The 25,547-nt window shown below is 43.1% G+C and overlaps 1 protein-coding gene across 1 annotated transcript; it reads left to right on the top strand.

Annotated features, from left to right (window-relative positions):
* Positions 1–25,547, top strand: LOC106567018 (SLIT-ROBO Rho GTPase-activating protein 3). Its single transcript, XM_014135790.2, has 22 exons — positions 1–229; positions 6,072–6,155; positions 6,583–6,754; positions 7,042–7,207; positions 8,095–8,157; positions 8,351–8,455; positions 8,641–8,769; positions 11,140–11,361; positions 11,509–11,610; positions 11,777–12,010; positions 12,183–12,267; positions 12,684–12,711; positions 12,823–12,922; positions 13,008–13,068; positions 13,186–13,263; positions 13,833–13,961; positions 14,117–14,222; positions 14,919–15,146; positions 15,255–15,292; positions 15,454–15,610; positions 24,442–24,490; positions 24,717–25,547. The coding sequence occupies exons 2-22, from the start codon at positions 6,095–6,097 to the stop codon at positions 24,879–24,881; spliced, it is 2,478 nt and encodes an 825-aa protein (XP_013991265.1). The 5' UTR covers positions 1–229; positions 6,072–6,094; the 3' UTR covers positions 24,882–25,547.

The raw sequence follows: 25,547 nt of genomic DNA, 5'->3' as shown, positions 1-25,547 counted from the left end.
TGGCTTGAATTAGAAGTTCACTCTTCACAACTCTTTCACAAGCTGTCACAGGATGTCTCAGAGAGTGTGTTTAGGGGGCAACAGAACAGTGTGTGTGTGTGTCTGTGACAGAGAGAGAGAGCACCCAGGTTTATGTATTTAACGTAAGGAGGAGGAAGAGAGAAGTTATCGTTTGGAGATAAATGTTACTCACTGTGGAAAGAAGAGTATTAAAACTAATTTCAGTCAGGTAAGAATCACATTTTCATGACAGAATAACTAGACCATTTATTTCCCATTTTGTGAGGTTACTTTTTCTCTACTTCCTGTGAATGTGGTTTATTTGCTGTTTGATAGTTATGAATACTGTATTTCTCAATTTGTATCTCACCCCACTGTGACCTTTAGGTGTGGTTGTGGTTGGACCATAAACTGGGAAACACCTAATTAGTACATATGGCAATACATGTAACTATACCATTGTAACTATGACATTTTAACTATGACATTGTAACTATGACATTGTAACTATACCATTGTAACTATGACATTGTTACTATGACATTGTAGCTATACCAATGTAACTATGTGTAAGGGCTGTCGTCGTAAGAAAACCAAGATGCAGCGGAGGATGTGTATTCATTTTAAAGATTTAATCAAATGATCCACTATAAACAAAATACTCGACAGAAACGACAGCAAACAGTCCTGTCTGGTCCTACATGAACAAAAATAGAAAACACTACACAGAAGCAATCACCCACAAAAACCCTAAGGAAAAACAGGCTACTTATGTGTGACTCCCAATCAGCAACAACAAACTACAGCTGTGCCTGATTGGAAGCCACACGGCCAAAATCAACGAAACAAACCAACCTAGAAAAAAGAACATAGAACGCCCACCCGATGTAACACCCTGGCCTAACCAAAATAAAGAACAAAAACCCCTCCCTATGGCCAGGGCGTTACACTATGACATTCATTTCCAATGAAACGCTGCGTTTGCCTTGCAGCATTGCGTTGCAGAGGCAGTTGCAGTGTGTTCGGTGTGGTGCGTACATTTGATTTATCGATCGTATGCGTCAAACTGTGTGCGTAGACGGCTTGACAGAAATGGTATCAGAAGGTGAATGTTGAACTTCTGTTGCGTACATATCCAGATGATGCAGCGTAACATTTTGCGCAAAGAGGCTGTCGGTGTGTTCGAAGCGTGAGCCTTAGATCATATCAAATTTGATCAGATACAGCAACTACAAAAGAGTCTTCCAGTTAAAACTGACCAGTGAATGTCAGTTAAGAATTGGTACCCTGCCTATGTCCTGATGATGATGGCAATAAACTCCAATTCCTGTTGGGGGATTCAATGATGATCACATAGTGGAGGAATGGAGAGAGGAGAAAGGAAAGGGTGACAAAGCTGTAAAAACAACATTCTGCATGTACAACATCTGCTTTCTAAAATGCATTTTATTAAGATAGATGAAGTGTGTTACAAATTCCAAATGGAGATGCAATAGACCTATAGGTAACCTACAGGCTCATACATAGATTAACCTATAGGCATGCCTATCTAGATGGACTGAAGAAATCACAGGCAAAAGTAGTTTTGTTTGAAAGAAATGAAAGGGAGTGAGATTGGGAAGACTGTAAAACAGCTGCGTGACATGTAGAAGTGAATTGTAAGTTAAGAGAATGCTTTTTTGAAAAGAGAAGAGGAAGTTAGTCGCCAGTGAAGAGTGATAGAGTGATGTGACAGACGGAGAGAGAGAAGTCAAGTGACTAGTTAGGGAAGGCCAAGTGAGTCCTCATTTGCTCCTCAGTGTGTGTGTGTGTGTGTGTGTGTGTGTGTGTGTGTGTGTGTGTGTGTGTGTGTGTGCCTGCCCCTAGCACAGGAAACACCACCCCTGTCTTCCCCTTTCTAAAGATCACTAGAGGTGTCTCTATGTGACAGACCGACAACAGAGAAATAGAGTGGCAGGACAGATGCCAATAATTTGAACTACTAACTTCATGAAGGGTAATTCAAGTGCAGTTTATAACCATAAGTCCAGGCAGTGATCATGTTCTGACTGGTTAAGCTCTCAATCAATCATTCCCCTAAAGGTAACTGCATTCCCCATGTTATTATTTTTCTATTTCTCTTTTTTTTTCTCTGCATTGTTGGGAAGGGCTCCTCAGTAAACATTTCACTGTTAGTCTACCAATAATACTAACTTCATAAATGGCGGTTGAAGTGTAGTTAATTGATCCACCTCTCAGGCCTTTAACAGTACCTAACATAAGGAATAACAAACAACACGAATCCATAAAGACTTCTCTTTTCTCTCATCCACTGGACAAGTTAATGACTCTGGATCCAACGTAAAGAGGAAGAAGGGAAAATTATGTTGGATCATCAGATCACTATTATGCCAACAACACCAGTCCTATGCTATTGAACAGAAAAGCAACATTGGCTGGCTTGGGCTGACTGTCATGAAATGATGTTGTCATAAACCAGTAACTGTAGTTAATAGTTTGTAAACTGATATAACCTGCAAATCATGTCAACTAGAACTGAAGGATTGTGTGTGCTGTGTCTTGTCTGTCTGTTCGCGGCAGTAGCCCCGAGACTGCCGCGCAGCTCCCCACGGGGACTGCCACGCAGAAATATCAGCCCACAGAGAGAATCAGGAGATGGAACTTCACTCAACTTTCTTGAGCAGCGGTCACCAACCGGTCGATCGCGATCGAAAGTCGATCTCTAGGGCATTCTTAGTCGATCGGCAAACATTTCTGTAAAAAACATTACGTAGTTCCATTTTGAACCATGTCATGTGTCTGAAGGTACAAACTGCCTTCCCGGCGGGCCCAGAAAGCAAATCAAGAGCACTAAAAGACTTCCTCTGACCGAAGGATGGCTCAGATGACCTTGTCTGCAGTAACGTAGCAGGCATAAAAGAAAGATACAGCAAAGTTGATGCTGTGAGATGTCAAAACGTTTAAAACCACGACTAGAGAGAGACTGTCAACACAGCGAAGAGCTGCTGTTTTTATGAGTGAGTTCATGTTTAAGTTCTTACTCAGCACTGTCAACACTTTGTATTCAACACTTTTATAAGCCATAAAATGCACGTTCTTCCTATTTCCAATCAGCACTGCAACAAGCACTGCAGCAGTAATGAATGAGTAGGGAAGCGAATCAATATGCTTGCGTTGTAGTTGTTAACTTTCTCTGTTCGTAGTAGTAACTACATGAATTTGTGCGTAAGGCAGAAATAATGCTGTGTGACTCGAGTTTCGTCATCAGCTGGAAGACCGTGTCCCTTTTTGGTCAGTGTCAGTGAAGGAAAGGGAGAGCGGGGGAATGATGAGAGGCGAACCCTCAGTCTGCTGCTCTCTCCATCAGCTGAGACTGACCCTCTGATTCAGGCACCATTAGCCCAATAAAAATAGAAAGCAGATTATTTAAATGTATGCTCACTATATGATCACACTATTACCGTTGTGATCATATAGTCTACCTCAAAAGTTGATTTTTTTTTTTTTTTTAAATGGCCCGAACAGCAATTGGCAGGGCAATTCAAGCAAAGCCAATATGCGGTGATAATGCATTGGGCCTATAGCTTACTTCACAAACCTCATTGCTACAGTACTGTTTTTGATTGGTTAATGTGCATAGGCTTACATTTTTTAAGTCAGGTATAAAACAAAATCTCAGCAGTAGATCTCGGCTTGCATTTTGATTTAAAGTGATCTTGACTCAGAAAAGGTTGGTGACCACTGTTCTCAAGTGTTCTCTGTTAACACTAGCAACGTTTTCTTTACTGTGGGAATTGTGATCGAATCAACGCAATATTAGCCACTTTCAACTCAACATACCGAAACAAAACGAACTATGCAAGAGATTTTGTTGTAGGCAGAACACATCCGAGAAGGATTCTATTACATTGACACACACTACTCAGCCTATAGACCGGTGCGGCCATGTACAGGGCCTTCAGAAAGTATTCAGACCCTTTAACTTTGTGTCGAGGCACAGATCTGGGGAAGCGTACCAAAACATTTCTGCAACATTGAATGTCCCCAAGAACACAGTGGCCTCCATCATTCTTAAATGGAAGAAGTTTAGAACCACCAAGACTCTTCCTAGACCTGGCCCTCCGGCCAAACTGAGCAATTGGGGGAGAAGGGCCTTGGACAGGGAGGTGACCAGTAACCCGATTGTCACTCTGACAGAGCTCTAGAGTTCCTCTGTGTAGATGGGAGAAACTTCCAGAAGGACTGCAGCACTCCACCAATCAGGCCTTTATGGTAGATTGGCCAGACGGAAGCCATTCCTCAGTAAAAGGAACATTACAGCCCGCTTGGAGTTTACCAAAAGGCACATTAATACACTCAGACCACGAGAAACAAGATTCTCTGGTTTGATGAAACCAAGATTGAACTCTTTGGCCTGAATGCCAAGCGTCACGTCTGGAGAAAACCTCAACCATCCCTATGGTGAAGCATGGTCGTGGCAGCATCATGCTGTGGGGATGATTTCAGCACAGGGACTGGGAGACTAGTCAGGATCGAAACAAAGATGAACGGAGCAAAGTACAGAGGGGAAAACATTATTTAATCAATTTTAGAATAAGGTTGTAACGTAACAAAATGTAGAAAAAGTCAAGGGGTCTGAACATTTTCCGAATGCACTGTACATTGAACTGGACTGTGTTTACAGCATGATCAGTCGTGAGTAGATGCGCTTGTTTTGAGATCAAAGTGAGAGCTGCATATAGCCGCGTGTGCACATTTTGTTAATATCCTTTACTTGTTAGTGAGTTATTAGCCCAGTTATAGATCACTTGTAGTCAGCAATAGGGGAGTGATTGCTTCCTACAAGAGCACAAATGTGTAAATTACTAGACATCTTTGAAAAGCGAGTCAGATAAAGAGCTTTTTTTTTTGTATTTTGAGACAGACTTGAATAAGCTAAGTAGCCATTAGGCAGAGGGTACAGTAGCACGATGTGTCTGATCCTCTGTAATAATGTTATGGGAATAATAATTTGTTTTATTTTGTAATGTAGTTTCTTGCATCAAACAACACAACAACATTTTCAGTCACCTCTTTGTCTGACAGACAAGTGGATAAAGAGGTTAATGTCAAGCCCTGTCTGTTTTTTCTTCTCAAATGTCTCATGGAATGTAAGCTATTGAACACCACACATTTGCTGCTACTGTAAACTGCATGCATTTTCTCCATTGTTTTTGATGGTAGGCCACTTTGGTAGGCCTACATTATGATCAAATAGCCACAATAGCCTACAAGGCCACTGTTAAAACTGTAACTTAAAGTGGCTACATCCTCAGTGTTCACAGTAAACGCACGCATAGAATTTTCACACCGTTCAAGTTTGCGCTCAGCAGACCTGAAATTTGCTCAGTGCCGAAAATAATTAGAGGGAACATTGGTTACAGTTATTACTAAATCTATTAGTGAAACCACCCGTAGCTTGTAAAACAAACATCCCCTCAGTGACAGTGCTGTGTACCATGTGGCGGTGGCAAAGTACTATTTATAGAGCAGCTGAAATGTTTCTGCTGCTATTTTTTGCACAGCATACTACAGTTATGCAGCAGCGTGAGCAGAGCGGTGCATTACATGCCAACTGGCTTTTTACGCAGCTATTGCTTCAGAGGCAGGCTGGCTTGAACTAGGAGATGTGTCACAGTAAGAGAATACTGTTTACAGTCACTCTATTTCAGTCAGTCTGTCTCAGTCAGTCTATCTCTAATACGTGGATACTGTGGAGTCTGTCAGTCTGCATTGTAAACAAAGAGTGTCACAGAGCGTTGTTACAAAGTGTTTGGAACAGATTGTATCAAGACGCAGCAGGGTAGTGTACACTACAAGCATAGACCGAAAGGTTTTCAAGAGTTAGGTCAATAATCAAGTGGACTTTGTCCCGGATGTAGGGTCATTAGCTGCACACATACATATACTCTCTAAGAAGTATGGGTACAGTGAGGGTTTTTGCCAGGAACTAGGTAGCAGGTTGGTTGTCACGTTTCAGGTTGAACTATTGCAGAAAACCTTGTGGAATTATTGACATCTCTTTGCAACAGGGTTTCACCTTGTCAGAGCAACAATGACGTCAAATGTGAAGCTGAGAAAAGTGGGTGTTCTAGACTATGACACACAAATCAAAGGTAAGGGAAATCCTTGTTACTGTTTTTACCCTCTAACGTTACTCTACTGTACTGCTCATCTTTAATGTTTCTCTTCTCACCGCCCTCCGGTTGGTACAACATAGTTCTAGTTCCATGCATGTCTGTCTAGTCACAGACTGAGTCCATATTAAATGCTTATTGACTGTAAACACATTGGACTCAATGGTACAACACAACCGTCACCTTCAGCATTTGGTTGAAGGTCTACATGTACAGGAAGTGGAAGTGTAGAACTCATTCACTATTCAAAATCAGTAAACAAAATGGAGGCATCCCTCTGTATATCACTCTCAACCTCTCAACCCTCTCTCTCTCTCTCTCTCTCTCTCTCTCTCTCTCTCTCTCTCTCTCTCTCTCTCTCTCTCTCTCACCTACCTGCCCCCCACTCTCCTGCTCCCACCCCAAGAGGTGCGTTGTCAGTTGTTGGACCAGTTGAAGGTGTTGGACCTGCAATTAGAGCAGAAATCTCAGCAGCTTCAGGACCTGACAGACTACCTGCGTAGACGCAGTGAGATAGAAGGGGAGTATGCACGCTCGCTTGACAAATTGTCCGAGAGGTTCACCTCCAAAATCAAAAGGTAAATTGCTCCAAGCTCTGTTCGTGCTATGTCTGTTAGTCCTATGGTCATTGAGTTGGCAAGACGTCACAAACAGATCTGGGATCAGGCTAGAGTTGAGATGGTCTTTGTGTCTCTGAATCCACTCTACAAATTACATGTTTCCCAGACACAGATTAAGCCTATTCCAGAACTAAGAACCAGTGTTTTTTAATTTTCCATTCTAGTATTTTCCATTCTTGTAACTCTATGGTTAAACCATGTCTATGTTTAAACCATGGCCCGTTCCCTGTGCCTCTATCTTTCAGGAAGGAGCCCTGTAATGGCCAGTCAGTGGCCCAGTGTTGGCTGGTGCTCTTGTCTCAGACCAGACAGGAGAGCAGAGACCACAGTGGTCTGAGTGAAATATGTAGGACCACCCTAACCGAGCCCCTTACTCACTGTCTGGACATCACACAGCGCCTGGCCAAGAGGGTACTGCTCCATCTTCATTTGATTCATTCAGCCAGGATAGTCCGCTCAGTAACATTTGCACTATTTTCCAGGGAGTCCTGGGGAGTCATATTCCTATGTCTAATCTGTACATTTCTCAATCTCTAATCTGTCTCTATCTCTAATCTGTCTCTATTTCCATCTCTAATCTTTATCTGTCATGGGTGTCGTAAGGTTGAGACCAAAACGCAGCGGGTATATGTACCCTCATCTTCTTTTATTGGGACAAAGAAGGGAAACCAAAACAAAACACGTATACAAAAACACAACGACGATAGACAGTCCTGTAAGGCATAACGCTAAACACGGAAATAACCTCCCACCAAGTGACAGGTGAAAACAGGCTCCCTAAGTATGACTCTCAATCAGCAACAACGATGTACAGCTGTTCCTGATTGAGAGTCATACCAGGCCAACACATAAATACAAAACTAGAACAGCCCCTTAGAAATACAAACACAAGAACATACCCAACACCCCGGAACACATAAATCAAATACCCCTTTACAATACACACACACACACCGAACCACCTAAATCAACTACCCCCTCTACATCGACACTTACACCAATAAACCCCAGAAACACTCTACACAAAATATCCCTCTATCTAAACACATACACAAAACCATGAAAACAAATACCCTCTGCCATGTCCTGACCAAACTACAATAACAAATAGACCCCTTTACTGGTCAGGACATGACATTATCTCCATCTCTAATCTGTCTTTATCTCTAATTTGTCTTTATCTCCATCTCTAATCTCTCTCTCTCTCTCCATCTCTAATCTGTCTCTATCTTTGCCTCGGCCTCTGTTTGATTCTCTAGTCATCTAACACATTTATTGGTTGATTTCTTTATTTCCAGAGTAAAGATGTCTGTAGCCAGTTACAGGATGGTCTACTGAAAGTCACCACAGAGCTACAGACAGTAAGTCCAACATGTGTGGGAAACAGACACCAGTTAAGAAACAAAGTATGTCATATTTTCTAAAATAGAACATGGTGATATGTAAAGTAGTTGTCTTGGTATTTGCATGATATGACGTGTTGATGAATGTTCTCTGTGTGTGTGTGTGTGTGCGCGTGTGCTTCAATGTTTGTGTGTTTCTCCTGGCTTGCAGGCATGGAAGACCTACTACCAGTACCATTCAGATTATGTGTCTGCAGAGGGAAAGCTGAAGGAAGCAGAGAAACAGAAACAAGGCACTTCTAAGAAGATAGAGAAAGTAAATAACAGTTCACATTCCTTTTTTCAAAATTAGTGTGTGTGTGTGTGTGTGTGTGTGTGTGTGTGTGTGTGTGTGTGTGTGTGTGTGTGTGTGTGTGTGTGTGTGTGTGTGTGTGTGTGTGTGTGTGTGTGTGTGTGTGTGTGTGTGTGTGTGTAATGGCTCATTTCGATGTGTGTTTCCAGAGACAGTGTAAAGTGCAGGAGATTCAGCTGAAGTGCACCAAGGCTCGAAACGACTACCTCCTCAACCTAGCTGCAGCCAACGCTTCCATGAACAAGTACTATCTCCAGGACATCTCCTCACTCATAGATGTGAGTGGTGCTTCACAGATGCTGTCTGGCGCCAATAGGGAAGACACTGGATTATACTGAAAAGTACCAGCCATAATACACAATGACTGCAATGCAATGATGCAAACTCAGCGGCCTTGTGGTAAGAGTGTCTGCCCTGATATTGGAAAGATGGAAGTTCGATCCACGGCCGAGTCATATCAAAGATTGTAAAAATGGGATCCGAGGCGTCTCTGCCTGGCACTAAGCATTAAGTTGATAGATTAAGGGTAAGGCCCTGCGATAGACTAGCGTCCTGTCCAAGGGGTGGACTTGTACACCACACTACAGAAACAAGAGATAGGCTCCTGCTTCTATGAGCCGTTCTGGCTCACACAAGCCAAGGTTTACTACGATACTTTACAATACAATGTGCATCCAACATGTTATCTACAAGCAGGGTTGGGGTCAAGTCCATTTAATTCAATTAAATTCAGGAAGTAAACTGAAATATGCCATGAAAGTGACGCGGCAAGTAGTTTTGAACTTTTGTATGCTTTTTGAATAGCCTTTCATGGGCAAAAATGTAACGCAATGCTCTTCAGCACAAAAATGTCATAAAAGATGTCTGGCAGAAGTAAATTTATCCACAAACACAAATATAATTTTAGATTTACGCTACCGGTCAACGTTTTAGAACACCTACTCATTCAAGGGTTTTTCTTTATTTTTAATATTTTATACATTGTAGAATAATAGTAAAGACAACAAAACTATGAAATAACACATATGGAATCATGTAGTAACCAAAAAAGTGTTAAACAAAATATATTTTATATTTGAGATTCTTCAAAAATGTCCCCCTTTTCCTTGATGACAGTTTTGCACACTCTTGGCATTCTCTCAATCAGCTTCATGAGGTAGTCACCTGGAATGCATTTCAATTAACAGGTGTTCCTTATTAAAAGTTAATTTGTGGAATTTCTTTCCTTCTTAATGCGTTTGAGCCAGTCAGTTGTGTTGTGACAAGGTAGGGGGGTATCCAGAAGATAGCCCTATTTGATAAAAGACCACGTCCATATTATGGCAAGAACAGCTCAAATATGCAAAGAGAAATGACAGTCCATCTTGACTTTAAGACATGAAGGTCAGTCAATACAGAACATTTCAAGAACTTTGAACGTTTCTTCAAGTGCAGTCGCAGAAACCATCAAGGGCTATGATGAAACTGGCTCTCATGAGGACCGCCACAGGAATGGAAGACCCAGAGTTACCTCTGCTGCAGGATAAGTTCATTAGAGTTACCAGCCTCCAAAATTACTGCCCAAATAAATGCTTCACAGAGTTCAAGTAGCAGACACATCTCAACATCAACTGTTCAGAGGAGACTGTGTGAATCAGGCCTTCATGGTCGAATTGATGCAAAGAAACCACTACTAAAGGACACCAATAATAAGAAGAGACTTGCTTGGTCCAAGAAACTCAAGCTATGGACATTAGACTAGTGGAGATTTTTGGTTCCAATTGCCGTGTCTTTGTGAGACGTGGTGTCGGTGAACAGATGATCGCATGTGTATTTCCCACCGTGAAGCATGGAGGAGGAGGTGTGATGGTGTGTGGGTGCTTTGCTGGTGACCCTGTCAGTGATTTATTTAGAATTGAAGACACACTTAACCAGCATGGCTACCACAGCCTTCTGCAGCGATACGCCATCCCATCTGGTTTGGGCTTAGTGGGACTATCATTTGTTTTTCAACAGGACAATGACCCAACACACCTCCAGGCTGTGTAAGGGCTATTTTACAAAGAAGGAGAGTGATGGAGTGCTGCATCAGATGACCTGGCCTCCACAATCCCCCGACCTCAACCAAATTGAGATGGTATGGGATGATTCGGACCACGAAGTGAAGGAAAAGTAGCCAACAAGTGCTCAGCATATGTAGGAACTCCTTCAAGACTGCATTCCAGGTGAAGCTGGACAAGAGAATGCCAAGAGTGTGCAAAGCTGTCATCAAGGCAAAGGGTGGCTATTTGAAGAATGTCAAATATAAAATATATTTTGATATGTTTAACGCTTTTTTGGTTTCTACATGATTTCATTTGTGTCATTTCATAGTTTTGATGTCGGCGCTATTATTCTAGAATGTAGAAAATAGTATAAATAAAGAAAAACCCTTGACTGCGTAGGTGTTCTCAAAATTTTGACCGGTAGTGTACCTTATTTGACCGCATTTTCACGGATTTCTTGAAATAATCTTGAAGTCCATTCAAAAGACCTGCATGACGTATTCCAATTCACATTTTTCAGTTTGCTTCCTGAATTGATTGTATTGAAATGGATTTGACCCCAACCCTGCCTACGACATAAACACATCATCTTATCCCAGTGTCATCTCTCTGTGTCTCTCTCAGTGTTCAGATGTGGGCTACCACCTGTCTCTGTCCCGTGTGCTGTGCGCCTACCTGTCCAGCCGGTCCTGGGGTCAGCAGAACCTGAGTGTAGGGCTGCAGCAGCTCCAAAGTGCTGTGTCTGAACTGGACCAGAGTCAGGACAGAGACAACCTGCTACAGACACACACCAACACCTTCTGTCTGCCCCTCCGCTTCCACTATCAGCCACACGACGGAGACCAGGTAGGGTGTATGGGTTGTGGGGGTGCTTTCATTTTCTGTGACTATGTTTGAGAATGTGAGAGTGTGTGGGCTGTGTACCTCGACGTCACGTCTTTGCTCCCACCTGTCTGATATCCCCTGATTCTTCCCTGTCCCTGTTCCTCTCAGGTGTTTGAGGTGAGTGCAGAGCAGGAGATTAGGGGTGAGATGGTGACCAGGTTCCAACAACTACAATCTAAACTCACCGGGTTCACCCAGGAAACGGAGGAGGTAAAGTCCAGTACACCCAATCAATCAAATGTATAAAGCCTTTATCAACTGTTGACACAAAATGCTTTACAGTAACCGGGCCATGACTCCCTCAAAAGCTTAAAATCGACCTTGTAGTGGATAAGATAGATTCCAATATATTCACTACACACTTTCTCCCTCCTAGGCAGATAAGACTCTACGGGCGGCCCGCGTTACCCTGCTGGAAGGTATCAGTGATGATGACTTAGATCCTCCACCCTCCAGCAGCCAGACCCAGGGCTCCCAGGTCTATCTTCAGTCCCTGTCTCAGAGCCAAGGTCAGGGGGGAAGCAATGAAAGCCTGGCCAGCAGCAGTAGCAGACCTAGTCTGGCCAGACGCAGAGCCAACCTGCAGGAGACTGAGATCCTCTACTGTACTGTGAGTCATTATTAAACTAACGTACACATAAGGGTCAGGCCAAAAGTAGTGCACTATAATAGTGGGGGTTACAGTAATGATGAAAATGGAAATGACGGTGGAGGTGATGATGATGATGATGACAACGACAATGACGATGACTTTTTTGAATTGTGTTTGATTCTTCTCTCAGAAAGTGAAGGAGTATCTCTGTAAAAGCTCTTTGGTATCCAAACTACAGGCTAAACATGATCTGCTTAAAGTGGCTGTAGAGAAAGGTACAGCACTAACCACTTCTACAATATGAGAGCTTGGGACGATAAGTTTCTATCTGCATTTTTGTCCAAATGTAGTTATTGACATAGCCTTGTTCTGTTCAATGGTCTCTACTTATACAGTACTCTAAATGCCCCAATTTATGTTCAAAAGAATACAAGAACAAAAATGGCTGACACCATTTAAACCCAATGAGGGTCCGGAACATTAAAGGCAGAATCCTATTTTGTCAGATAGAACCTTATAGTTCCAAGCTCTCGAATACAAACACAACAGTTCGGCATGACTTTGTACTATAACCTCATATACAGTACACTCATTGTTGTTCCTTAATTGCCCAAGTGTCATTTTGGCTCTTCATTTCCTATAATACAGCTGTTACAGCTATCCAAATTGTTTCTTTTTCTTCCCTCCCTAGCTGAAGCAACCAATGGTCATCAACCCAGGTAGAGTTACATTCCTCTGTAAGGCCTTTATAACTGCCTCATAAGAGTAACATAACAGTTTAGGGCACTGTCTTATAGTCAACTGACTAGTGTGTCTTCTCCCCACTGTAGAGAAATCTCCAGGAAGTCTGTTCGTGTGAGGGTGAAGGGTCAACCTAGCATCCAGTTCACTCACAAACTCTTCACTGGAGACATGCTCTCGTTCATACAGGTGCCAGCCTACTGTTGCTGTCTGTCTACATTTCCTTCTCCTCCTTAGTATCCTGATTTCAATAAACTTCTCACAATTTTGTCAGGCATCGGGCCAAGAGATCCCAGTGGTTGTGGAAAGCTGCATTCGCTTCATCAACCTCAATGGTGAGCCATTATTGTGCATGTTTGGTGCATATTGATACTGTATATTACAAACAGCTAATGGACTGTAGCGTGTATCTATGAAGGCCTTCATGTCTGTCAATCAATCCTAAACTGTAGGTCTCCACCATGAGGGTATCTTCAGAGTACCAGGGTCTCAGGCCGAGGTCAACAGTCTGAGAGATGCGTTTGAGAGAGGTAGGCCTGTCTGCTGTCCCTGTCTGCAGGTTGGCATTTATTGGAATGAATCTTGTCCGGGAGGCAGCTCTGCAGGGTAGTCACTAGGTGGCCTAGCCACAAAGTAATACAATCAGATTTGAAACCGAACCCTAATCTTAACCACACTGCTAACCTTATGTCTGACCCTAACCTTAATTGTTTGTTTTTATACGATATAGCCAATTTTGACTTTGCGGCTAGCCCATCTGGCAGAAACCGCTCAGTGCTGCCTCCAGGACAATATTCATCCCAGTAAGCATCAACCTGCTCCTTGCCTGCTGCTCTAGCTGCATCTTGTACAGACCTGGGTTCAAAGTATCTGTTTCAGATCATTTGTCTTTACTGGATTAAGCTGGCATGACGCAATGTAACCAATGGTATATTCCCAAAACTGCAAGCTCAGGCAGGCTCAATTGAACAGTCAGAGTATTTAGATAGAAAGTTAATATTATTTTAACCTAGGTCTGGTGTCTATGGAAGCCGTAGTCCAGTGCTGTAGTATTGATCCTTAATAATGGTGGGCAATGTGCCCTTGGTGTTCCCTGTAGGAGAGGACCCCCTGGCAGACAGCATGTGTGACATGGACTTAGTAGCAGGAGTACTGAAGCTTTACTTCAGAACCCTGGAGAAACCTCTCTTTCCTCAGGACAGCACCACTCAGCTCCTGGAGTACGCAGGTAAGTGTGTGCGTGGGGGGTTGGGTGTATGTATGTGTGAGGGTGGGTGGGTGGTTGGGGAGTGGGGGTTGTGTGAGTGTGTGTATGTCTGCATTGGGTAGCTTTTCATATGCTTTTTCCTTAATCTTTCTCCTTGTTGCACCCAACCCTTCCAGAGATTGATAACGAGACAGAGAGAGCAGCTAAACTCAAATCAGTCATATCCTCCTATCCTCCACCTGTCATCATCGTCATGAGATACCTCTTTGCATTCCTCCATCAGTAAGTATCTTTGTTCTATTTCTAAAGCGTTGTCCAGGAACAAACACTTATTTGGGATTTTTTACTGTCATTGTCAAGAGGAACTAACCATACACTTACCACAAAGCCCTTGCAAATGTCAGTATTGCAAAGAAAACCCTCTGTTCAAAGAAGAGAGAAGCAGCCATTTGATTAGATAGCTCTTTTCTAAAACACACTTAGGTTGCGTCCTAAATGACACCTTATTCCCTATATAGGCTCTGGTCAAAAGTGGTGCACTACACTTACAAAAAAAGGGTTCCAAAAGGGTTCTTCGGCTGTCCCCATAGGATAACCCTTTTTGGTTCCAGGTAGAACCCTCTGTGGAAAGGATTTTTCATGGAACCCAAAAGGATTCTACCTGGAACCAAAAAGGGTTCTTCAAAGGGTCAGGGAGCCATTTGGTTCAGCACTAAGAGCTTGAACTTATTCTGTTATTCTTATTCTTCTTGCCCTCTTCTCTCTTTCTCTCTCTCTCCCTCTCTCTTTCTCTCTCCTTCCCCCTCTTCTTCTCTCTTTCCCTCCCTACCTCTCTTTCTCACTCACTCTCTCCCTCCCCTCACTCCCCCTCTCTCTCTGTCGCTTTCTCTTTCTCTCTTTTTCCCACCCACTCTCTCGCTCTACCTCCCTTCCTCTCTCCCCTTGCTCCCCCTTCTATCGCCCCCCCTCTTCCCCCAGTGTATCCCAGTACAGCGATGAGAACATGATGCAGCCCTATAACTTAGCCGTGTGCTTCGGCCCCAGTCTGGTGAGAGGGTTACAGGATGAGGATGTTGTTACTCTGCAGCCTCAGATCAACTCTCTGGTGAAGGGCATCATTTTGCAGCATGAGAGCATCTTCCCCAGCCCGACCGAGCTACAGGGACCGGTGTATGAGAAATGCATGACGCTGGAGCAAGACGACTGGTGACAGAAAACACATAGATAAATGGACAGTGACCTAGACAAAACACACACGCAAGCACATACTCAGGCACATACACTTGATGTTGATCGTCTGTGTTTATTTTGCAGTGAGGAGGGAGAAGGGGATTCAGAAATCCTCAGTAAAGGTGAGAAGGGGCCGGCTGCTAACTTCATGTGTGTTTGAGAATCAGTCATTTGACACAGGGATATTGTTTTTCCATCTATGCTTTATGAGAAACATTCACAGAAATCTTGATTGATGTGCATTGTCCCAGTCCAAAAACAATTAGAACTCTTTGTGATCCAGAGTCAGAGTCAAAGGGAGAGCGATCTCGATCCAACAGTAGCAGCAGTTCCAGACAATCCCCAGCAGGAGGGAGTGTGTCCCTTGGAGAAAAGTTCACCATACAGATCCCCATGGCTCTACATGGCAGGCCCCGCTCCCCCCGCTACACACGCAAAGAGTAAGTACTGTCGTGTAATCAAACTTGTCTGTATGTGAGTAAAATAGCTACTGACGGTGTACCTTCATAAAGGCACATTTATTGCTAACGTCAAGTTGCTTCACATTACAAGCCACATGAGAGCGAAAGATGCTTTCCTCATGAACCACTACATTCCCACAGGCCCTCATTAACATATGCCCAATCAGGATGCAATATTCAGAACACCACATCTTCCCTTTTCAGAGAACAAAGCTTAGACTTCCTTTGTCTCAATAGAACTCAAGGATTTATTTTGCTCTTACGTCAGTAGGTCTGTTCCTGCCTAGTTATTCTAGAACGTTTCTACATAGTCATGAACGTAAAATATTTTCTGTAAACTTTAACCCAAAATGTCTAATTTATTTAAACACAAATCTACCCCACAGGTAAATTAGAACTGTAGCAACTTGACAGCTGTTTTGTCTTATTTATTTGTTTAACTTTGAGCTCAGTCTTTTGTTCTTGTTGCTCTGGCTTATAAATCCAGTCTTTGAGGTTTAACTATTGCTCACCCAGACCTTATTCTGGGTGTAGAAGGTACAATGGAGTGTGTCGGAGTGGTGAAGACACTTGAATCTTCTCCTGCGTAGCGTTGTTGTCCTCAGGTCCATCCATAGGGATGAGGTGATGTCTGTTCCTGCGGACATACCCGTGGGGAACTTCCACCATGTAAGATCGTGGTGCTGCATGTTCCCTCAGCACTGTTCCTGGGACTTTTGAGTCAGTCATCCACTGCTGTGTTCCAGGTGAGAGTCTGCTGAGGTCGCTGACTCTGTGACTCTTGTTGAAACCTTGCTGTACCGAAATCATTCTCTCCTTTTTCCTTTGAGCTGACCGCAGCTGTGTTTGGGAGTGATGGGTCTAGCAGTGATGGGAGTGTTGGCACTGTGGTTTGAAGCTTTTGTCCCATCAGCAATTGCCATTCTGTAGTGGAGTTGACTGATAGGCCAGCAAAGCAAGGTAAGGGTCAGCTGCTTTCTTGAGAAGGTTCTTCACCGTCTGAGCGTTCTGCTGCTGGACTGCTGGTGGCATGGCAAAATCCATACTCTGCAGCGAAGTTGGAAAGGGGTCTTCCGGGGAACTGAGGCCCATTGTCCGTAAGCAGGACCTCAGGTACCCCATGGCGGGCAAAGATGGACTTCAGATGAACTACGACATCCGCAGAATTTGTTAGTGACAGGTTTGCGATTTCCGCATACCTTGAGAAGTAGTCCACCACTAGCAGGTAGGTGGTGCTTTTCAGAGTGAACAAGTCTGCTCCCAGTCTTTGCCAGGGTCTCTCTGGAAGATGTGACGGTATGAGTGGTTCTGTGTGGTTTGTGCACTCTTTGATGCATGTCCTGCATTTAAGCACAAGTCCGTTCATTTGCTGGCTGAGTCCAGGCCACCATAGAGCCTGTTGTGTGCGTTCTTTGCACTTGACCACACCTTGATGAACCTTGTGCAGCTTAGTGAGGACATCATTTTGTAAGGCTGATGGAATGACAAGTCTTGTTCCTTTAAACACAAGACAGTCGTGCACTGTGAGAAAAGCGCATTCTGCCCAGTACAGTTTCAGCGGTCCTTCGCATCCGCTGAACTCAGACCATCCTTCCTGACACATTGTCATGATGTTTAAGCATACACTACACTGTCGGTTCTCTCAGATTGTCCATGTAGGAAACACTCGCTGGAAGCTGTTCCATGATGGCATCCACATATGTATTTGTGCTCTCCATGTGCTCCTTTTCTGCAGCAGTAGCTTTGGCTTTGACTGGCGCACGTGACTGCGTATCTGCAGTCCACAGACTCTTTCCACTGACATGAGCAATCTTGTAGGAATATCTCATAAATCTCATCCTGCAGCGTTGGATTGGTGGAGGAAGGGTGTCCAAGGGTTGGTTCCCCAGAAAGCTCAGGAGCGGTTTGTGATCAGTTTCCAGCTGAAAGTGTCGACCGATCAAAAAGTCTCTGAAACTTTCACATGCCCATGTCAGCCCCAGAGCTTATTTTTCCACTTGAGCGTATCTCTGCTCGGTCGTTGTGAGAGACCAGGAAGCGTAGGCAACGGGTCTCCATTCCTCGCTCTTCTTCTGCAGCAGCACTCACTCCTCCTAGTCCGTAGGAAGACGCATCGGCTGACACCTTGATCTCTTTGTTTGGGTCGTACAGGGCTAGCAAGGGTGTGGATGTCAGCTCCTCCTTCAGCTCTTTGAAGGCTCCCCCAGTACAAGTGTTTTTTCTTTGAGAGTAGGTCTCTGAAAGTTTTGTCCTTTTTTGCTAACAGAGGGATGAACTTTCACAGTTGGTTCACAAATCCTAGAAAACTCTGTAGCTTGCTGATGTTGGATGGCTCCACACTTCTTGACAGCCTCTGTCTTTGTTGGGTCGGGCTGTACTCCTTTGTCCGAGATAATGTGGCCCAGGAACTTCACTTCCTCCTTTGCCTGGTCACATTTGCCCATGTTCAGAGTTAAGCCGGCTTTTTCCATCTTCTGCAATGAAGCATGAAGTCTTGCATCATGCGCTTCCTGAGTTTGGCCCCAGACCAACAGATCATCCATGTGACAGACCAAACCTTCCTGGCCTTCAGTGACCACTGTCACCATTCTGTTCTGGAAGTTTTCAGGTGCTGAAGCGATGCCAAAAGGCAGACCGTTGAAATAGTAACGTCCGAAAGGTGTGATGAAGGTTGTTAGCTTAACTGACTCCTCGGCTAGCGGCGTCTGCCAGAATCCCATGTTCGGTTCGAGCTTATGGAAGATCTTCGCCCCGGCTAGTGAGCCAAAGTTCTGCTCGACAGTGGGAAGTATGTATTTTTCTCTACACACTGACTCATTGAGACTGGTGAAATCAACACATATCCGCACGTCTCTCTTCTTCTTTGGGACAACCACCGTGCCGGCGCACCAGTCCGTGGGCTCCTCCACTCTGGTGAAAACCTTTCCTGCGATCTAGCTCATTCTTGAATTTTGGCAGCCGGGTTTCAGCTTGATGGTATTTGGTTATTGTAGTGTGCCAAGACCGCTGCACAGCTTTGGATAGCTTTCTTTCAGTGTGTAAATCAATGTTGTGGAGTCAAGCAACTAGCTCAAGCTTTGTGATCGCTGGTCTGCCTAGTAAAGCTGTGTAGATCTCTGATGACATACATGTCATCCAGTGTCTCCTTTTCTCCCTTTCTTAGAACCAGACTTGTGACGCTGATCATGTCCAGCGGCGCTCTTCCTGGTCCTAGCAGAGGTTTCGTTGGTTTTTGCAGAGCTGGCTTGCTGGTTCCCGTCAAATGTGATTGAACACATTGTATGGGATAACAGTCACACCGGCACAAGTGTCTATTTTGAATTTCACTTTTCTGTTCATCACTTGAATGTCAATCGTCCATTGGTCACCTCCTGCTTTTATTGTTCCTGGGAAAATGCTATCTTCTTGAACCTCGTTTAGGGCTCTTGATCACATACACACACGTTGGTAATGCCATTTTTTTCCCACAGGAGTGACACACTACTTTATTAGCTGCACACTGTGCTCTTGGATGTGCAGGGGTTTTGCCACAGTTTTGACACTGACTTTTTGTCATTAGCATTTTCATGGCTAGCTTTCTCACGCTGGAATTTCTGTGTCCACTGGCTGCCTTTCTGCATAACTCTATCCACTGAGCATGCCTCTTTTGTTGTTACTGTGTCACCTCGCAGGCAACTGTGATGCTTTTTCACTTCTTCAGTTTGCCTTGCCATCTCAATGGCTCTCTCTAGTGTGAGATCTTTATCTAGCTGCATACGTTCTGACAGACGCAATGACTAGCCTGTCTTTAATTAGTTCATCATGTCTAGTCCATCATTGCAATATTCTGCTAGTGTCACGAATTATGTCGTGGTGTTGCAGGGAAGACCAAAATGCAGCGGGTATATGGATACTCATTCTTTTAATTCACAAAAAGAGTAAAGCATCCATAGAAAAAACAAAACAATAAATGATACTCACAACTAACAACAGTGTGGCAGGCTCAACAAGCAGTGCTCACAAACAATCTCCCACAAAAGACAAACACACCCTACTATATGGGACTCTCAATCAAAGGCAAATAGACAACACCTGCCTTCAATTGAGAGTCCCAACCCCAATTAACCAAACATAGACATACAACCAGCTAGATCAACATAGAAATAAATAAACAAGGAACAGTGCCCAAAAAACCCCGGAATACATAAATCAAATCCCCTACAACAAACATACCACCCCGAACCACATAAACCAAATACCCTCTGCCACGTCCTGACCAAACTACAATGACAATTAACCCTTATACTGGCCAGGACGTGACAGCTAGGGCATATAAGGCTGTGACAAAATAATCCACTGTTTCATTTTCCCCCGGTCTCCACATGTTAAAGTGATCTCGCTCATAGATCACATTCTTTTTCACAATAAAGAATGCATGAAATCTGTCTCTTATTTGTCCATACTGTTTTTCCTCGAGTTCGTTTAGGTTTAGACCCTTCAAAACGTCCTCTCTCATACAGTACATGAGAGTGTTTACCTGGTTCTCCTCGATAGATTTGTGAAGATTCTCCCGCAATGTCTTCCATGCTGATTAGCCTCCTCGATTCTCTTCCCAAAAGTTTTCAACCAGGTACTGTAAGCTAAACTCTGTTAGTAACTCGTTCTAGTCCACTTCTAACACCATGTCGTGTAATCAAACTTGTCTGTACGTGAGTAAAATAATTACTAACGGTGCATCTTTATGAAGGCACATTTATTGCTAACTTCACATTGCTTCACATTACGAGCCACATGAGAGAGAGATATGCTTTCCTCATGAACCCCTACATTCCCACAGTATATGGCCAATCAGGATGCAATATGCAAATAACACCACAAGTACCATCAAAGATATTTCCCCTGACACTGTGGTACCTGTACCACTGAGACTTTAAACCACATTGTAGTCCAGTGGCGGTCAGTGCCATTTTTTTCATGAGCATGGCCTTTTTTCTATTACAGCATATTGGATGGCTGTTATTCAAATTCCATTCACTCAGTTCAATGTAACAGTGATACGTTTAGGCTACTACATGATAGATGTCGACCGATTATGATTTTCCAACGCCGATGCCGATACCAATACCGATTATTGGAGGACCAAAAAAAGCCGCTTTTTTTAAATGTATTTATTTGTAATAATGACAATTACAACAATACTGAATGAACACTTATTTTAACTTAATATAATGCATCAATAAAATCAATTTAGCCTCAAATAAATAATGAAACATGTTCAATTTGGTTTGTTTTTGCATTATTTAAAGTGTTGGAGAAGAAAGTAAAAGTGCAATATGTGCCATGTAAAAAAGCTAACGTTTAAGTTCCTTGCTCAGAACATGAGAATATATGAAAGCTGGTGGTTTCTTTTAACATGAGTCTTCAATATTCCCAGGTAAGATGGTTTAGGTTGTAGTTATTATAGGACTATTTCTCTCTATACGATTTGTATTTCATATACCTTTGACTATTGGATGTTCTTATAGGCACTTTAGTATTGCCAGTGTAACAGTATAGCTTCTGTCCCTCTCCTCGCTCCTACCTGGGCTCAAACTAGGAACACATCGACAACAGCCACCCTCAAAGCAGCGTTACCCATGTAGAGCAAGGGGAACAACTACTCCAAGTCTCAGAGCGAGTGACGTTTGAAACGCTATTAGCGCGCACCCGCTAACTAGCTAGCCATTTCACATCGGTTACACCAGCCTAATCTTGGGAGTTGACAGGCTTGAAGTCATAAACAGTGCAATGCATTGCGAAGGGCTGTTTGAATGAATGCTTACGAGCCTGCTGCTGCCTACCATCGCTCAGTCCGACTGCTCTATCAAGTCATAGACTTAATTATAACATAATAACACACAGAAATAGGAGCCTTAGGTCATTAATATGGTAGAATCCGGAAACTATTATCTCAAAAACAAAACGTTATTCCTGTTACATTGCACAACCTTCAATGTTATGTCATAATTACGTACAATTCTGGCAAATTAGTTCGCAACAATGCAAGGTGGCCCAAAGTGTTGCATATACCCTGACTGCGTGCAATGAACGCAAAATAACACAATTTCACCTGGTTATATTGCCTGCTAACCTGGATTTCTTTTAGCTAAATATGCAGGTTTAAAAGTATATACTTCGGTGTATTGATTTTAAGAAAGGCATTGATGTTTATGGTTAGGTACAGTCGTGCAACGATTGTGCTTTTTTCACAAATGCGCTTTTGTTAATAAATCATCCCCCGTTTGGTCAAGTCGACTGTCTTTGTTAGGAAGAAATAGTCTTCACAGTTCGCAACGAGCCAGGCGGCCCAAACTGCTGCATATACCCTGACTCTGTTTGCAAGAGAAGTGACACATTTTCCCTAGTTAAAGAAATTCATGTTAGCAGGCAATATTAACTAAATATGCAGGTTTAAAAATATATACTTGTGTATTGATTTTAAGAAAAGCATTGATGTTTATGGTTGGAGCAACGTGTACCTAAGCGATTATATGCAACGCAGGACAGACTAGATAAACTAGTAATATCATCAACCATGTGTAGTTAACTAGTGATTATGATTGATTGATTGTTTTTATAAGATAAGTTTAATGCTAGCTAGCAACTTACCTTGGCTTCTTACTGCGTTCGCGTAACAGGCAGGCTCCTTGTGGAGTGTTGGACTAGTTAACCGTAAGGTTGCAAGATTGAATCCCTGAGCTGACAAGGTAAAAATCTGTCGTTCTGCCCCTGAAGGCAGTTAACCCACCATTCCTAGGCCGTCATTGAAAATAAGAATGTGTTCTTAACTGACTTGCCTAGTTAATAAAGGTCTTACTTTTTAAAAAATTTTATCGGCCCTAATTAATCGGCCATTCCAATTAATCGGTCGACCTCTACTACATGATACTCAAATTTTCCCTATACCATTCATGAGGTTGCTAAAACCTAGCCTATGAATGAAGTTTACAACGTAGTTGCACACAGGTCGAGAGAAATTTGAGGTGACAGACAGTGACACATTCAATACCGCCTTGCACACTCTTGCCTGCGTCTAGATGATATAGGGTGTAATCATTAATCCAACAGTTATAAACGAGAGTTTCTATTGGACAAATTCAGGTATGTCTATCCTAATTTTGTCCCGTTTGCTTCCGTTTAAGAATTGTTTTTCAACAGAATCAGCAGAATGAAAATCCAGTTCACTTTCATAGCAGCCAGATTGTATTCCTTCTCGCATCTATGTGATCTCCACCTCTCACCTTTTCCCTTCGCTTGTGGACTTCAATGCACAGCACATCAGCTGTATGTGACCAGGCGATAAAAGCTTTCCAAGCCAAACTATATCATAACTGCTACACACAGCCTACATCATTGTCACCATGTTAGCTAAAGTAACATCATAGTCAACATAGATAATAGAACTAACGCGTTAATAATGTTACGGCTGTCGTAAAGAGGGGACCGAGGCGCAGCGTGTTGATTGCTCATGATGAATCTTTATTATAACTCAAAACACTAAAGGAAAAATAACTAAGAGAAAAACGAAAGCGCACAGTTCGGTCAGGTACAGAAACTAGACAGAAGACAACTACCCACAAACACAGGTGGAAAAAAACCCTACTTAAGTATGATCTCCAATTAGAGACGAGGACCAGCTGCCTCTAATTGGAGATCATCCCCCCAAAAAACAACATAGAGATGGAGAACTAGAACTAAATATAGATATAGAAAACATAGAAAAACACAACACCCCTGTCACGCCCTGACCTACTCTACCATAGAAAATAACATCTTACTATGGTCAGGACGTGACAAATAAACTCACTACAATCATGCAGTAACGTTACAGTGTACAGTCAGTAAGCAATTTAGCACTTACAACGGGGGCCCCAGAGGCAATAAATTAGGAAAACCTTGACTTCAAAGAGACAGTGTTGTGTTGGATAGTCATAGCCAGCTAGCTTTCATAGCATCCTCTGTTTGAGCAGGGTGTTTGAGTAGGCGAAACTATCTAGCTGCATTTGCTAAGTAAGTGAAACTGAAAGTGAAAAAAATTCACAAAATCTCTCTTTCGCTCTCGCTTTTCCTTCATTTAGGAAGAAATGAATTTGTTAACTGTTCAACTATTGTCTTTCTCTCTCTTTGACTCAACTACTCACCACATTTTATGCACTGCAGCTCTAGCTAGCTGTAGCTTATGCTTTCTGTACTAGATTTATTCTCTGATCCTTTGATTGGGTGGACAACGTTTAAGTTCATGTGCAAGAGCTCTGATCGGTTAGAGGATGTCCTTCGGAAGTTGTCATCATAATTACTGTGTAAGTCTATGGCAGGGGGTGCGAACCATGCCTCCTAGGTTTTGTATTGAAGTCAATGTACACAGAGGAGGACGGAAGCTAGCTGTCCTCCGGCTACACCGTGGTGCTACCCTACAGAGTGCTGTTGAGGCTACTGTAGACCTTCATTGCAAAATAGTGTGTTTTAATCAATTATTTGGTGACTATATATGTGATTATATTTAGTATAGTTTTATCTAAAAAGGATAACTGTTTAAATGTTTTATTTTTATGAAATTCACTGAGGAGGATGGTCCTCCCCTTCCTCCTCTTAGGAGCATCCACTGCTGTAGCCATAACTTCGGTAGTAATATGTACCATTTACTCTGATATTCACAGGGTATATTGACTTGTTATTGTTGTATTGTTTTAGCACTCATTGTCATAAATTGTAGTGACCTAAATAAGCTAAAGCAGGGGAACTGAAATTCTCTCTCTCTCTCTCCCCTCTCTCTCTTTCTCTGTTTTTCACAGAGCCCAGGACCTGTCATCCAGTGAAGATATAACAGTTCAGGTTGACAAGGTCTGACATGTTTTTCATTAAGCTCATATTTAATATTTTATTTCTGTAATTACCGGCAGCAGCTGTTGCAATTACTGTTGTCATTTTTGAACTCACTAAGCGTGCATAATAAGAGGTATGCGACCACGCTAGAGGGAGTCCACTCCGGTCCAGTGAAGAAAAACATCTCTGTCCTCTATTCTTCCCCCTCCTCTCTCCTCCCGTATTCCCTCTTTTCATCTCACAGGAGGTCTGCCACCAGATGAGCTCTGTCTTCAAGGAGCTTATCGCTCGACAATCATTCCCTCCTCCATCCTCCTCCACCCCCTCGGTCACCTCATCCCGCTCTTCCCAACCTCCTCCAGAGCAAAAGAAAGGAGGGGTTGGGCGCAGAAGGGAAAGACCTGTTTAGATCTGACCAACTGGACTGGTAAAAAGAGAGAGGGGACCAGAATGAATTAATGGCTAGATGGATGAATACATGAATGAGAGGGAAGGAAAGGAAGGAGAGAGACGAAAGAGACGAGAGACGAGATGACACCGTGTAGGATGACAGGTTGCGACAGCAGCCTTTGACAGTGGGATTACAGATGGCTGGGTTACATGAACCGCAGTCAGTTCACTGTAGTGTATGAGTCTGCTCAGACAGCAGCCTTCATTGTGAAGCCTGTGAATGGACAGTCACAGACAAAAGGGTTTGACTCCTACTGTGAAGACTTTTGTTAGTGTGTTTGATACAACACACCCCAATGACCCCCACTCTGATTTTCACTGTAGGGCTGTGTCCCCATTCTCCACACTTTTCCCAAAGTGTGCACTTGCACACTCCCCACCATGGATTTGAAAAGCATTGGATTGTAATCATTAACCTCTATGGGCTAGGTGGGACGCAAGCGTCCCACCCGTGGTGCACTCCATCAACAGCAGGTGCATTTCAAGAGCGGCAAATTTGAATCCAAATAAATGTCAAAATTCAAATTTTTCAAAAATACAACTATTTTACACCCTTTGAAAGATAAACATCTCCTTAATCTAACCACGTTTTACGATTTCAAAAAGGTTTTACGGCGAAAGCATA

This window comes from Salmo salar, chromosome ssa13 (assembly GCF_905237065.1).
Source record: "Salmo salar chromosome ssa13, Ssal_v3.1, whole genome shotgun sequence".
In the NCBI taxonomy this organism is placed as follows: Eukaryota; Metazoa; Chordata; class Actinopteri; order Salmoniformes; family Salmonidae; genus Salmo; species Salmo salar.
The sequence above is the reverse complement of the archived record's forward strand: the minus strand, read 5'-3'. Positions and strand labels throughout refer to the sequence as shown.